The sequence below is a fragment of the Podarcis bocagei genome (assembly GCF_964188305.1).
Source record: "Podarcis bocagei genome assembly, chromosome: 4".
Taxonomy (NCBI): Eukaryota; Metazoa; Chordata; class Lepidosauria; order Squamata; family Lacertidae; genus Podarcis; species Podarcis bocagei.
Window position 1 is genome coordinate 60,155,124 of NC_138128.1, and position 16,834 is coordinate 60,171,957.

The 16,834-nt window shown below is 38.8% G+C and overlaps 1 protein-coding gene across 2 annotated transcripts in view; it reads left to right on the forward strand.

Moving 5' to 3' along the window:
* Nucleotides 1-16,834, forward strand: part of DOCK1 (dedicator of cytokinesis 1) — a 352,450-nt gene that overhangs the window by 70,229 nt on the left and 265,387 nt on the right. For both annotated transcript variants that reach the window (XM_081192827.1, XM_081192828.1), the window contains exons 16-21: nucleotides 3,670-3,742; nucleotides 6,428-6,531; nucleotides 7,042-7,225; nucleotides 11,072-11,169; nucleotides 11,933-12,022; nucleotides 14,931-15,031. In XM_081192827.1, the coding sequence (XP_081048953.1) occupies nucleotides 3,670-3,742; nucleotides 6,428-6,531; nucleotides 7,042-7,225; nucleotides 11,072-11,169; nucleotides 11,933-12,022; nucleotides 14,931-15,031 (650 nt within the window). The remainder of the gene's footprint in view (nucleotides 1-3,669; nucleotides 3,743-6,427; nucleotides 6,532-7,041; nucleotides 7,226-11,071; nucleotides 11,170-11,932; nucleotides 12,023-14,930; nucleotides 15,032-16,834) is intronic.

The window sequence follows — 16,834 nt, forward strand, 5'->3', positions numbered from 1 at the left end:
GTAAATGCTGTTTCCGTGCGCTCTGGCTTCCGTCACGGTGTTCCGTTGTGCCAGAAGCGGTTTAGTCATACTGGCCACATGACCTGGAAAGCTGTCTGTGGATAAATGCCGGCTCCCTCGGCCTGAAGCGAGATGAGCGCCACACCCCATAGTCGCTGAACTTAACTGTCCAGGGGTCCTTTACATTTACTATCTTTACTATGGATAGTAAAGTCAAACCACAGTTTATAAAGCTGGCTTATTTCAACTATTCAAAGATAAGATTAATACTTTCTTAGGGTTCAGCAGTTAATATGAAATGAAAATAGGAACTTTTGGTCTGCTTTTGTGCACAGTGGGAGGGGGAAACAATAGTCCAGAGCTCAGTTAGGCTTTTCTTGTAACACTAAACTATGGTTTAGCATCTTGTCTGAATGCAGCTACTTATGTATTTGCATGTGCATTTGATGAAGTTACAACCATAGGGCATTCTGTCAGATGGCTGTTGAGTTGGAAGAAATTTAGTATCTAGAGAACTATTTGATGGCTGGGGAAAATGTGAGCAGAACACATGGATTCTGGATACAGTGGAACCTTGGGTTGCAAACGTGATACGTGTGGGAGGCACGTTTGCAACCTGCACCGTTTGCAACCTGCAGTGCTGCATCTGCACACGTGCGGGTCGCGATTAGGTGCTTCTGCGCATGCGCAAAGCGCGATTTAGTGATTCTGCGCATGCGCGAGTGCCGAAACCCGGAAGTAACCTGTTCTGGTACTTCCAGGTTCGGCGCAGTGCACAACCCGAAATCACATAACCTGAAGCGTCTCTAACCTGAGGTACCACTGTATAAAGAATTGAAAGAATGTCTGAATTCTCTTAACAAAAGCAGGAGGTCCAGGGGCTTGACAGCAGTAGGTTTCCATGGGAATCTTTTATGGCAGTAAGATTTGTGCTCAGTGCCGTGGAAGGAATGAAGGAAAAAGTAATCGAAATGGTGAAGCAGAGTTAGAATATAAGCAGCCAAGTTTTGGCATGGAAGTGAAGGAATGTATGTGTAGCACTAGAAAAGCAGAATGTAGGTAGTCAAGGCAACAGGCTTGTCATAGGAAACTGCCTTTTATCAAGTCAGACAATTTGTTCATCTAACTCTGCATTATCTACCCTGACCGGCAGCAGATCTCCAAGATCATAGACAAAGAACCTTCTGCGTTCAAAGCGTGTGCTCTGCTACTGCTTTGTGGCAGCTCCAAAGCTTTAGCTGTAGGTGTTAATCCCTATGGGGAGGTAGATGTGGCACATGATAGTGGGAAAACGTCCTTGATGGCATTGAAGAGGGACTGATACTAAATAATAGTGCAAATTAACCTTTGGCAACGCCCAGGAAGCCACTTGGGTGTTACACATGGCAGCTGCCTTAACTTCACTTCCTACACAGTGGGTTTTAAAAGGAATATCTAACATCTACAGATACTGCTTTTGAGGCAACACAGGCACAAACTAAGGGATTCAAACCTCTTTCCCCATCTTGGAAGTACATCTGAAGTTGGATGATCTGATTTTTCTAGAGAATAAAATCTCAGGCAGCAAAAATGGTACATTAGAAAAAAAATTATAATATGAAAGAGTGAGGGTGATAACGTGTGCTAAACAAATGCTGTCTTATATGGAAATAAATATCTGCACAGGGTTATTTATGCTTACATGAAGTGTTCTGACATTGGGGCAGGGGGTAGTATATTATTATGAAATAGGGATGTGATAAATGAAGAGGAAACAGGTGAATAGGGAGGGCAAATGTTGGTGAGACAAAGGTTAAATTGAATTGACAGTTCTGCTACATATGGACAGCAACAAAACTGAGCTGCTGGATCAAAGAGTGCCTATTGATGGAACAGGTGTGATGTAAATGTCAAGGTAGACAAGGTGAACATAGCTCCCGAAATTGAGGAGCGTCAAAACACTAGAATCTGTCTGGCCTGCTTGTGACTGCTGTAAAGTTCTGCAGCAAATGATAGCACTCATTCCTTATTGGTTTGTAGAGCTGAAAGCTGACAGTGTGAGGTATTATTTTATTTCCCCCTCTGGTATTACCAGGCTTTAAGGCATGGAAGGAAGGCCTGCTCCATATCCGTGAGTTATACGTCTGGGTACAGTATCAAAACAATATAGAATTACATCTCAGGCTGTGCTTTAAGCCATCCAGTGCTCTGGTCTGGAGGAAAGGCAAGATGGAACGAAGTATATTTGTTTTGGTATTATAGCTCAAACAAGTGGTCTTAGTTTAATATATTTTTCAAGGTGGGCATTCAGAAATGATTTCACAGCTTGTTTTCTTAGCGCAGTTTTGCTTGAATCATGAGTATGTTGTTCTGAAGGGGGCTCACCTACATCCAGACCTTTTAACTGATGTCCCCAGACTGAGTTAGGACATAGTTGAGCTGATTCATTTTAACTGACTTTTCCAGACTCTACATTGCATTGTGGAAGAAAGTTATGTGTTTATTTTGTTAAATGAAAATCCACACTATTTCCATTTTAAAAAAAACCATGCTCAAGGCAGCTTATAACGTGCATTTTTAACAACAACAGCAACAACATTAAACTGAGAAGAATTAAAAACCAGCAACAGGAAACTCTAAAACAAGATCCATTAAAAGCATCCAGAAAAATCAACTAAAGTGATAGAAACACTAAAATAGAAGCTGAAAGGAGCAAACACGATATTACCTTGTGCCTATATGCTGTATGGGGAGATCCCAAGTGGGCTGAGTCCAAAGTCAAAGTTATACCTCAGTAAAAAGTTAATAGATGGTCTTGGTCAGTTTCCCCCTATATTCCATAAAAGTACTGGTGGTATAAGGGACGTGGGTGGCGCTGTGGTCTAAACCACAGAGCCTAGGGCTTGCCGATCAGAAGGTCGATGGTTCGAATCCCCGCTACGGGGTGAGCTCCCGTTGCCCGGTCCCTGCTCCTGCCAACCTAGCAGTTTGAAAGCATGTCAAGTGCAAGTAGATAAATAGGTACCACTCTGGCGGGAAGGTAAACGGCGTTTCCATGCGCTGCTCTGGTTTGCCAGAAGTGGTTTAGTCATGCTAGCTGCATGACCCGGAAACTGTCTGCGGACAAACACCAGCTCCCTTGGCCTGAAGAGCGAGATGAGTGCCGCAACCCCAGTGTCGTCCACAACTGGACCTAACAGTCAGGGGTGCCTTTACCTTGTGGTATACAGGACAGGTTGCTTCTTTAAAGTTATGAAAAATCACATTTTTTGATCTGTAAATAATAATGCATTGAATAAGATTGATGCTGTTTTTCTGTTTACTAATACAGTTTCTAAAACTGCAACAAGTATTTAAAAAACATACTTGAAAAAAACCCTTTTGAAATAGCTGCATAGCTATTTACATGCCTTCTTCATTGCATCAGATTTGCGGCAAGTGGAGAATGCCTGCAGGCAAGGATGCAATTTTTTTTTTATAACTTAGAATCCATCTCTTCCAAGTTATAAAAACTTCTCTGTCTTTTCAACTGCATGTTTCTTTCTGGATTAGGCAGGCACTTTAATTACAATCTTGTCTTGTTTTTTGTTTTTATAATCTTTGTTGCCCGCCACCTTGATATTTTATGAGAGTTGGTAGCGTATAAATATTTTTACAAATAAATGGCTGTGTACATTTTCTTTTGTGAAGGTTGCAATTCCCATTGAAGATGTAAACCGCAGTCACTTAAGGTTTACCTTTCGGCACAGGTCATCACAGGACTGTGAGTACTTCTCCCCTGCTCATTTTACTTGTAGTGTCTGTGTTTAAGGAAGTCTCTGTTTAGTTTTTATTAATGATTTGGAGTCTTTTTTTTCTGAATTTGGGCCCTTTCCCTCTGACCTCACTTTAGCTGACTTTTGCTATACTTTCCTCCCCTTTGCATTTCCACAAGTGAGTCAGTTGTCAACAGTGCGTGCTGGCAGGTAAGTAAGGATATTTTTATGGGGAAAATAAACTAGCTTGCTTGCATTTGTGTGATCCTCCTTGGTTGTGAAGTTCAGTTGTGAGGAATGCTTGCTATAGTAACTTACTTGTTAGCCAAGTGCCAAGTCCACCAGGCTTATGATAATGTTCTGATTAAAGTTTGATATTTTTTACGTTCCCTGTATCTGGCTTGTGTGGACTTTTAATTTCTCACAATTTATAAGTAAAAAAAAATATGCATGGCTTGTGTGCTTGAGTTAGACTGGCTCTCTTAACTAATGTGCTTGTATTTTCTGGAGAGTTGCAGTTTGAATTTTCATTACGCCATCAGCATAAGAATCAAAGCTTTAATCGTGTAACCTTCACTTGAATGTATTTAAGAACTTGTAATATTTGACACCTACTCCATAATGGATAATGCTTGTGTAATTAAAAGCTGCTATTTTGATATAAAAATTAGTCATAAGAATGAAAGTAGTGCTTCCTTTAATAGAATATTTAACAGTTTCACTAATGAAAAACAATATGCGGCAAATTACTGTCATATTTATGAGACTGAACTACAAATTGATTCAGTAGGAAGCAGTCACATTATGTTGCAGCAGTTCATGGGTGGCCAGACCTATTGAGCTTTGGATTATTGCATTCATTATGGGTTAAGACTCAGGACTGCCACAGCGCTTTTTCATATATTTTTTGGACTGCCATAGGGTTGATGAGTGTTGCCCTTCTGTCTCTATTTCTTATCTGCTTGCCCTGTCACTTTGCTTCCTTGAACTCACACCAGCGGGTTCTTTTATTATTAATGAGAGAAAATGGAAGTAGCTGATTATAGGCTCATTGGGTTCAGCTGTTGACCCAAACGGAAACATGAACTTTCTACTGCTGTGTAGATTATATTTCGGGCTTTCCTTACATTATTATAAAGATAGTGTGTTTTAACGGGTTGTGGGGAAAGGTCCTGAAATCACAGCCCTCCCCCAAAGTGCTTTCTTTCTTAAGAAATTGAGGAAGATAGGCTTTAAGAACAGACATTATTATTATTTATAAAATTTGTATACCGCCCTTCATCTGAAGATCACAAGGTAGTCACAACATAAAAATAAAAAAGAGAATACAAAATACATAATAAACAAAAATAGAAACAAACCAATAAACCCCCCCCGAAACACATTTAAAAGGCCATAGAATATTAATCAGTCCGAGGCCTGATTGAAGAGAAATCTTTTTGCCTGGTGCTTAAAGATATACAATGAAGGCACCAGCCGAGCTTCCTCAGGAAAAGCATTCCACAAATGGGAAGCCACCCCCAGGACATTATGATTGCAGGGTCCAGGTTGGTTAAATTGAGTGTAGCACTTGAATTTCATTCTGCATAAGAAGTTGAGATAATCCGGAATAAATAATACTGTTTGCAGTTAGTTAAACACTATCACTGAAACTTCCTTTAAGGAGTAAAGAACCAGTATCTTAGAAAGTAAGTATTTCTAACCTGGTTATAATAATTCTTTTTCGCAGCACTTTTTCTTCATGTGTACATTCTTGAATAATCTTTCTCATGAGCGTATGAAGCCGCCTGAAGATTAATAGCACACTGTAGCCCAGACTTCCTAAAGTAATGCTTTTCACATGTTTTGGATCACAATTCCCATCATTCCAGACTATTGGCTACATTGTCTGGAGTTGTAGTTCAAAATATCCAAAGAGCACCAGGTTTGGAAAAACTGCTCTAGCCCTTGTGTCTTGTGTCACGTAGTGTATGGGTAGCCAACAAGGTGTCCTACAGAGGTTTAGGAGTACAACTTCCATTATCTCCAATCATTAGGCATGCTGATGGGATTTACAGATGACAACATCTGACAGATACATGTTGGCTACCCCTGTGCTATTGTATAGTCTTATGATGGGCCCAGGGCCAGAATACCACATAGCAAGAGAGAGCCAATTTAAGGGTGTGCAAAGGGCGCAAGGGCCCTGCCTGTATTTTGGAATTTTGGAGATAGAGGAGGAGGCATAAAGGAGCATGAGCTCACTATTCTACCTGACTCCTTTTGTTGCATTAATCGGGGATTTGGTAAACAGCTTGTGTAGCTGGTCTTCTAGGCGTTTGAATGTGGATGCCTTGCTGGGAAATGTGGATAACTTCTCATGAGCTGCCTTATGTGGAGTGGCACATCCGGGTCACTGTGACATATACATCTCATTGCAATCTAGCGCATGGTGCTGGGGGTAGAGCATTAATCTTGGAGCCATTTTTAACAGAAGACTTTTATAATTTTCATTCTGTGAGTACAAACAGGCAAGTGGATATACCCTGTATTTCTAAATTTCCAGTTTATTCTGAACACAGACAGCCTTATTTAACATAAGGCTATTTACTAGACTTCATGTGTGGTATTAGAACAACCTGTGTCTGCATTCTTGAGTGTCTTCATCTGTAGTCATTATCATTGATTTACAATATGTTTCTGTACTTAAACAGCCAAAGATAAATCTGAGAAAATATTTGCCCTGGCGTTTGTTAAATTGATGAGATATGATGGAACAACACTACGGGATGGAGAGCATGATCTTATAGTGTACAAGGTATTATTCTCACCATATGCTGCAGTACTTCGAGAATACAAATATTTAAGGAATGGTTATTTTGTACAGTGTGATGTAGAAGTATAGCTTTTGCCTATATTCAGATGTTATTCCCTTAGTAACGGAAAAATAATGTAGGTTATAAGGAAGAAGAGTGAAACTTCACTTTTGTACAGCTGCTTAAGAAAAAATTAAAACAACTTACTGAGCCCACTACGCTTTCTTAGTTTGGAGCTTTTCTAATGGATAATGTGAAACATTTTCCTTTTTTGTTCATCCTTCCCTCTAGGTAGGTAACTTGGAATATTGGTGGGTTTAACAGGTGTTGAAAAGCCATTAATTTTGCTGTGTGACATGTTTTTGATCTACTCTTTGAAAGCTTTGAGGGGGAAAGTGTCTTCAAGTTGTAGTCTCATTTAAAATGAAATAAGCTGTGATTAAATGCAGAATAAAAAATGTTTTCAGCAGCTATACTTAATGTTTGCATTTTATTTGGGAATAATGTTGCAGGCAGAAGCAAAGAAGCTAGAAGATTTTTCGACTTATTTAAGCTTGCCCTCTACTAAAATAGAATTGGAGGAAAAAGGTCACTCAACGGCTGGCAAGGGCATGCAAAATCTTGGAAGCTGCACCATCAGTAAAGATTCCTTTCAGATTTCTACTCTAGTTTGTTCAACGAAGCTAACTCAAAATGGTGAGGAAGATTATCACATCCTAGAATAAAAACAACCACCTTGCATTTGTAAAGAATAATAATATAGGCAGCTGTTTGTTGAAGATGAGTCTCCCTTATGATACTCCTGGGTTGGGAAACATATTTTGGTCATGGACCTTATATTTAAAAAAATCTGGATTTCTTGCAAAAGTTGGGTGACTGACCTTCTGTAAAGTCTTATCAGTTGCATTGTATTTATCTAAATGATGTGCACACTCTTGGAAATAATAAATGAAAATGGCAGAAGAAAGACAATGTTTAGGAGAAACTTGAGTAATATTCAACTTTCCTAGATATATTTGAACTTCTGTTGGTAAGGGCCTATGTATGAGAGTATTATTTTATTATTATTATTATTATTATTATTATTATTATTATTATTATTAGACTTCTGATTTTGTTTTATCCAAGAAGAAGAGTATAGAGGGGATCAGTGGTAATCCATTACTTCAAAATATTTCAAAATCTGATGTGTTTTAGGAGGGCATGCTTATTATAAATTTATTTTATTCATAGCAATTAATCTTATTAACTTACTTTACTTTTAGACTGCCTTTCAGCCAGATGACAAGAGTTAAACAATATAAAAACGACACAAGTTAAACTGATATAAAAATAGATTTGGGGAAAAAACACAGTTCAGCAGCAAGCATAAAACATGCTTATAATCCACCTCCATATGTATGAAAAGATACACTGATGTAAAAAAAAGAAATATGAACACTGAGGGGAAATAGGTGAGAGGGAATTCTACAAACGGAAAGCCGCTACAGAGAAGTCCCAAATCTGAGTCACTTTGTATAACAGGCCATACTGGTTGACAGATCATAAGAGAAGCTGCCTGCAGATCACACTTTAAATTGGGCACAGTAGCAAGTAGACACCCAGAACAGCTCCTGGGAAGTTGGTGTTCTATGATGTTTTTTCACTGTGCTGTTCAAAACTCCCGTGGCAAGAAGAGCCCCGTGTAGAACACATTATGGTACTCTAACCAGGGTATTGGCCACTGTGGTCAGGCTATGCCAGCCTAGGAAAGACCATAGTTGGTGAACCATGCATAGCTATGGAAGCCGCTTGAGCCTTGGGTGACAAAGTTGAATTCAGGAGTAACTGGTCCTTCAGGGGGAATGCAAGACCCTACAGGTAGTTTTCTGAAATTCCCTGACATGAGAACCACCCATCAACAACACATCTGCCTTGTTGGAATTCAACATGGATGTGTTATTTAAGCATGCTTTTTAGCCACAGATTCCCACAACTTGGTTCACAAATTGCAAATTGAAATCGCACAAACAGTTTGAACTGAAACACCAAAGATAAAATGGTGCTCTGTTTAATCTTGTTTATTCTTTGTACGATTTCACCTGCATCCTCAAGGAAAGGACTTGGTTTAGTGGCGCTTAATAGATACCTCTCTTTCCCACTCCCACTTTGTACAAACACCCTGTGGTTATAATAGGTACCCAGACAAGGAGGAGAACTGAATGAGGATTATGTGGGGGCATGTTCATGGACCCATCATTCTGCATTTCTCTGAGAAACAGCTTTGCTGAGTCCCATGTTAATTGCTCTGCATGTGGATGATGTGCCTGTTCTAGAATAATTATTCCCATAAATGTTTTTTAATCACATTTATTATTTTGTTATCTCCTTCCCCCCTTTTTTCCCTTTAGATGTTCACTGGGACCTTTGTTAGAAGCAATACTCTTGCTTCAGGATATGGTTATGAATTTAGGAAAAGGAATAAAGAAGTGCTCCCAACAGCTTGTAATGCAGGGGTTGGAGTAGATAGGGAACTGCTGTTCAGGAAAGCAAATAAGAACCTTTGATGACCAGCTTCTAGATAAACAGTTCTGTTAAAAATTGTATTAGAAAATTAAGGAATGAATATAGGTGGTGTTACTGTTGAGCTGGGTTGAAGAAATGCACAGGTAATGATATCTGGACACTGGATAAATTGTTATTCTTGGTGAGATGGAAATCTGACATCTGACTGCCATTTTTGGCAACTGCCTCATGTTTTTTGGATCTGATTGACATATGTGACATTTAAGGAAAAGCTTTTGTTATTTTGCAGTGTTATTTTGCAGTGTTCAGCTCCACAATGATTTTCATGCATTGTTGAGGCAATGGTAAATCTTAAAGCATTTTCAATATTTAAACAAATGCTTACATTTGTAATTCATGTGTTAAAGCTGACAATAAGTCTGTGTTGATGCTGCCTTTATTGGTAGACAAAACCATAATTGACTTTGGAGAGTAATTTCTTCATTTTTGAAGTTCTCCTGTATTCTTTCTGTCAAGTTTATTCAGTATGTTAAATGAGGTTTTATGGTTACTTTTAGCATCTTTGAAATTGAGCTGTTATACATTCCATATGTCAGTTGATCTGGATGTATGTTTGCACTGGATTGTATACTGCATAAGTGCTGAGTCCTAAGCACATTTTTGCAGACACGTTTTTGTATATATTCAGCTAATTGTGGTAGGATCTTGAGAAGCTCAACATGTTGAATTTGTTTTTATATGGCAATGGTCTAAAAAGTTTCTTTTTCAACCTAATGTTTCTCTTCCTAATTAATTTTAAAAGTCAAATGTTTCAGGGCATCCCATGCCGATTAGTAGAAAGCCTCCCTAATATTTCATTTGCAGCCCCTATGCTTTCTTCATCCTGGCAGAACAACAAAAATCAAAGACTAATCCTATCTTTTCATGCCATAAAGGAGTGTACTGACTTTAAAATAGAGGTTCATGGGGCAGCATTGTATTTTAAATATGGATCATAATCCATTGTTCTACCAGTTGACCTGCAATCCTTTCAGACATTACCAGTATGTTTAGAACTGTATAGCTGGATTCATAAGATTACAGACACTGCCCTTCCCTGACATAATTCTAATACTGCATTAGTGATGTTTGAATGACAGGATCATGTTTGTTGGGTAAATCATGGTAAAAGTCCAAATGCTTACCACCATCTCTTGAGGTGCCTATTTTGGGGAGTAGAAACCTATAGCCCTCCAGAAGTTGGCTTAAATTCCTATAATCCCTCACCTGGGAGCTGTTCAACAACTGGAAGGCCAAAGGCACCCCATTGCTGATTTATAAGGAAATTTCTCACACTGTCTACTTACTTGCCCTTCAGATTTTACCAGTGTGTTGTTGGACTATATACCATTTTGGAATACATGGAGGAAATAACAAGATTTAATGCTCCCTTCTACTCTGGAAGAGACAGAGTGCCATGCAATATTCTGTCCATGTAGTTAGCTTTCTTATTTATCACAAAATTTTTATATTTATGTCTGTCCAAATTACGCTGGGCAAATTTGCTGATTTTAAAAAAGATTAGTAGTGTTACCTTAGAAGTCCTTTTGAGTTCAATAATACTTACTCCCAGATAAAAAAGTGTATAGGATTGCAGCCTGAGTTGTTTATTTATTTATATATATACCACTTGGCTGTAAACACAACAAAAACACCTAAGTAGTTTACAATATAAAATAAAACGTTAAAATTATCTATAAAACTGGTATTAAAAATAAAAAAGATTAAGAACTATGCTAGCTAAAAGGAAACAAAATGCATTTTACTTCTGTATGTCTGGTTAGGCTTGCTGAAACAAATATGTTTTAAGCAGATGCTGAAAAGAATACAGTAAGGGCGCCTGCCTGGTGTCAAGAGGCAGGGAGTTCTAAAGTTTTTGTGCTGCCACACAAAAATATTGTTTACTTGCAGTTGTTTCCATCTCTGCATTGTATTCTATTGGCATTTGAGCTAACAGATTTGCCTTTTTCTGGTTGTTTCTATGTTGTTTACTCTTAGTGGACTTGCTGGGGCTGCTGAAGTGGCGATCGAACACAAACCTTCTGCAACAGAATCTGAGACAACTGATGAAGGTTGATGGAGGTGAAGTGGTTAAGGTAACAAATCCATTTTCCAGCAGCTGTTTGGCTGATATATTGACTTGAAAGCATATTTAACTCTTGTTTCTATATCTAATATAGCTACCGTCGTGCAGTATTACTTTTAAATGTATACATTTTTTTTACATATATGATAATAGGGTGATTCTGTAAAAGTGCTTTATGGTTTTTACTAAGTGAAACAACCTGCTCATTATTTGTTGATAAAATTGATTATTTACCTCCACTTGATATTGAAGAGGAAAAATGCATTTCAGAGAATGTTCTTGGAAGTTTTAAGTCTGGCTCATGCTGATAGGTAACAGAAATTGTGCATTGATTTATGCGCACACCAACTCAGATAAAACCTAATTGCATGTAGTGATGCATAGGGTTTTTGCCAAGGTTTGGTCAAGCTGTTGATAACTTACCATAGTAAAATAACATGAGAGAGCAGTGTTTGGGCAGATTAGATAGGCATGGGTATGCATATGCATATGTAAAGTATCTTTTATACTAGCAAAGCCCACACAAGAAATTAATAACAGCAAGAAACATCCCCCAACAAACCCCCGTAAACAATACTCAAGCCCCACTTAGCATGGTCAGGGATGTCGGATGTGTAATCTCACTACTTCTGGAAGACACCAGGTTGGTTACCCCAGTTTTATACTATTATATAGTATATAATAATATACTATTATATAGTATTTTATACTATTACATAGTATTTTGTATACCTGTATTTTGTTAAAATAGAAATTTTAATATTTCTTTGCAGTTTCTCCAAGACACACTAGATGCGCTCTTCAACATAATGATGGAGAATTCTGAGAGTGAAACATTTGACACTCTGGTGTTTGATGCCTTGGTAATTTATAGATTTTAATTTAATTTATTCATGTTATTATCCCCTGGAAATAGCAGAGCAGCTAATATAGAGCTTCACATGGTTTCCATGTAGGGCCTCTTCATTTTGGCAGCTCCTTAGCCTTTGGGTGACCAATGATGTTTTTGGCTGGTAAAAATAACGTCTTTGGGTATTTATACTGCTATTTCCCCAAAGTGATTGGAAATCTATGTTTAAATGAATTTTGATGGACTAATTAAATAATTGTAATTTCATATCTAGAACTGGAAGAGAACTGAGTTTGGATGGCTGAGTAAAATACCCCATGTACTTCACAGGGACCAACTTGTTTCTTTTCCCATTTGTTTTCTGACATTCTGTATTGTAAAAACAGAATTTTAGCTTAAATAAAAAAAATGAGTTCCTCTTAAAAGGGCAAAATATCAATTCCTGTGGGATGGGGTTTATCAGCGCTGTGGTGCTGGGATAAAGAAGGAGTTTAACCTTATCTAACATTTCACACATCATTTGCCGGTGGGTCTTCATAATCTTTGGCCCTCAGTTTTTACCTCTGGATTTGAGAACTACTATGATACATTCGGATGTTACATAAGAGGCACGCTGATGCTTGAGCTCATAATATCTTGTGCTAGTATAGCTCTTAAATCTGAAGGTGTTGTAGGATTCTGTGATAGTATGGAGCAGAAGGTGATACAAGGGAACGAATTTTGAGGATGTATGGTTCAATGTGATGACAAAGATAAATTGGCCGTGTACAAAATGGCCGTGTGTGAGCAGCCCCTCAATCTAGAGGTGAAATCAAAGCAGGAACATTGTAGATAGAGGTAGCTGATTTTTTTCTCAGATAAAGGAATCTTGCAGGTAGAACGGGGGGGGGGGTCTTTTCAGATTTCACTTCAGAGCAGGAGTGCAATATTAGCAAAGGTTCAAAAGATAGCTCTTGGATACTGTAAAGGGAATTGGGGGTTGCTTGTGCGTAGAGGGTGCTGATGCTCTAGGCAACGTTCCCTGGCTAAACCTTTCCCTGGCTGGACAGCCCTTACTCCGTGGCTGTGTCAGTCACTGGCAGAATCCGTCAGTGGGCGTTTCCTGAACTTCTTCCAACATAAAAACTCCTTGACACCAAGTCTCCGCCTAGACTCCCTGCGCGGAAGTCTTCTACGCAGAGTGGGCGTGGCCAGCGGAGGTCCTGGACTCTCCTCGCTGGTCTCTGTGGAAGAGTCCTGGAGCCCTCTCTCCGAAGTTCTTCCCTGCTCCCCTTTCTCCCAAGTGTCACGCTGATTTCCTTCTCCAAGGGAAGTGTTCTCTCTCCCTCTGCTGGTCCCTTCTCCCACATCGTTGGGGAGCCTTACCTCCACTCTTGGCTCCGATGGCAGTTCCCTGACAGATACATTAAGGTTATATTACAAAAACAACAACCCAAGAACAACAAAAAGGCAGTAAGAATATTTGTTGTTATTATTTTCCTTTTTATATGTCAGAATTCTCACTGTTATCAACACAGGAAAGTCACACCCTTTGGCATGCACACCAAATTAAATAATTTCATTTAATTGTTAATAACAGGTGGCGGTGTGTCACGCTAGTGACCTGGCAGGGAATGTTACATGCTCCTAAAGCATATTTCTATGTGAACTGGAGTACAGGTAGCTGCTCTCCTGAAATATCACCCCAACAAGAAAACATTTTCCCATTTTGTTCCTAACAAAAGTATATATCCACTAATTGCAAGAAGCTGTGGTTGGTTCTGGAAGTCTTTCATCCTGACAGGAATCCCTGCAACCTCAGCCTCACTTGCCACCACCACAAGTACCTGTGTCTTAAACTAGTTTTTTTAGGTGAATTTTATATGCATATGGGGAAATGGATACAGATATAGAGCATTCATAGATGATTGTTGGCAGTTTCTAGGGCTTTTACCTCAAGGCAATTTTCCCTCAAGCCATTTTACTTCCACATCTCAGCTCTCTCCAACGGAGTTCTGCGTTCCCTGACTCTTGACCCCCCACAGACCAATAACCATCCAAGTGACTCAAACCTCCAGGAAGTGAGTGTGAAATTTGCCTTTCTCCCTTCCGTCAGAACTTGTCACCCAACAACCTCTGCTGAATAGGCTTTCATGATACAAGGCCTCCTTGCAGTCTGGGGGTCCCAGAATATATATTCTTATTAAACACAGTCATAATTACACACACACACACACACACACACACACACACACACAGCATTTCTCCACACAGAGAAATGGTTTTAGCTTTAGTGCAAGAGAGATCTATTTGAATATCTCACAGAAAATGTTCTTTTAAAAAGGCATTTCTATTCTTTTATTCCCCAGGTAATATTGGGTGTCACATGCTAGTGTGTCATGCCAATGTAGGGAACTTAAATCGCCTTTGTATAGTATTCTGAATATAAAAAATTGCCCGCTGGGCACCTGGGAAATAATATGTACAATTTCCAGATCCCTGATAGTGGAAAAGTTTATGTCACTGTGTCCAAAGTTAGACTTTCTGAGCCAGAATGCCTTCATTTAAAGAGGTAAAGAATTAAAAGTGAATATCTAACGATGATAAAGCAAGCAAACCTAAACAATTCCGTAGAAAATTCAAAATATCCAGTTTCGGTTCATCAGCGGTGAAGAGAGCGAGGCCTCTTTTAAAAGCTACCTCTTCAGCATTTGAGTTCACCTTCTGAAGGCCTCTGTTTGGCTCAAGTGACAATTTTAAGTGCCTGCTCAAAATTGCACTCTGCCCTCCTTCTTTGAAATCGAATGTATGAAGATTAAATCCCCCTCACAAGTATACCTGGCACTTTGGAGGTCCCTTCTAACTATCTGTTTCCATTAAAAATGTAAACATTCAGAATACTATATTCTCATGATAATGGAGTGTCTTTTCAAACTGAACAGGTATTTATCATTGGACTAATTGCTGACCGGAAGTTCCAGCATTTTAACCCTGTTTTAGAAACCTACATTAAGAAACATTTCAGCGCTACTTTGGCCTACACGTAAGCTTTTAATTCTTCTTCTTTTTTGACCAAGTAATATGTGTTGAAAGCTTCAGAATGTTTAAAAGCTACAGTTGTGATGTCTGGTTATGTTAGCTTGGTGGAGTGTTTAGGCTTATCAGCTCTTGAAGTTCAAGGCTGGATACTTGCCATACATTTAAAGCATGTTACCCTCCCTTCTAAAGAATCATTGGACCTGTAGCTTGTTAAGGGTGCTAGGAATTATAGCTCTGTGGTGGTAAACTACAGTTTCCAGGATTCGTTTTTTGGGGATGGGCTTAAAATGTATGGTGTATCCCAGCCCAAATGATATCCCAGGGCTATTGGTAGAGATGTGCCATCTTACTCCTATGGTTACTTTCAGAGTGTAAAGATTGAGTTATGTATGTCAGGTCAATCTCGGTAATGGTTGGAGTTACCCATTTCCTCCCTTTCAGAGGCGTTAAAATGCAGTTCATATTTATAAATGGGAATTAGTTGGAGTAAAATGAGATTATAATTGTGGCAATATTAAAAACTGGTATCACGACACTTTTCTCACACACTTTTCTTCCCCTGAATGTCCACCAAAACCTGAGCTGTAGCATTTCTGATTCTATATTTGGGGTCAGCAGTTTATAGTCTGGAGTTATTGAACAGTTAAAAGTAATAGATACAATAAATTAAAATAACTAATTTTTAAGAATGTTAACTGTCACAAGCTCTTGTGACAGGAAAGGGCTATTTGTTTAATGCACACACAACTTGTGTAACATTCTGTAGTGTTCATTTTTCACTTAAATACATCAGTTAATGCTTGTCCTGAATGGTGCTAATAATGTTGAGACTTATGTGTGTTTATGTAGCTTTAATATAATATTACTGCGTTGAATGATTAGTTGTGAGGGAAATGCCCACAAATAAAACAAGCCTGTTCATTGAAAGATAGATAGGTAGATAAATAAAAAGCACACATATGACTGATTGCAATACCTGCTTAATTTTTGTCACTGAGGGATATCCAGTTGTGGCATCCCATTTGCACAAGAGATGTCCACTTGTGTAAAGGACTTATTGTTTTTTCCTTGCAGTCCTGGATGCACCCCCAAAATCTGTGGGTTGTGGGAGTGGTGCTTTGGAGCAGATGGGGGAGGGGTTCAGGAGGATGCAGGAAGTAAGGGAGATCTTTTATTTGCCTTGTGTAGCATTGGATTTTACTCACAGCTATTATTGGGAAAGAGCTATTTATTTTTTAAAATTTTATAACTAAACATATAAATCCATTAGGAATAATTGCTAGTTTGCATTTGGAAGATTTTGTCAGTATTAATGGCATCCTTATGGACGATACATACAGTGGAATCTGCTAACAGAATAGTGTTACCAATCAAATCTTAATTTTCAGTAATGCCATTGTAAATTAATTGACTTAGGATACCTGCAACACCTTTATTTATTGGGCAAAGGGCTGCAAAATGAATATTTATTTATTAAATTTTTATACTGCCCTTCAACCCATAGATCTTAGGGTGGGTTCACAACGTAAAAATACAAGATAAAAAACCCCACAAAATCCACAATAAAAAATAAATGCAGTGAAAAGAGACTGTTTCAAATGCAGGCCCCACTAAAGAAGTCAAGCCCAGCAATCTTCATGGCTGCATTCTCAGGTCACACTAAGGGGGTCACCAGTGCAGTGCTCATGTGCGCAGTTGTGACCTTTGGGACTTCACCTGGTTTTCACAAAGGCTCTTGAGCCTTCCCTCCTTCATTGCTCCCTTCTTCATTAGGTGGTGAATGTGGTTACCTTCCTCCCCCTTAAAG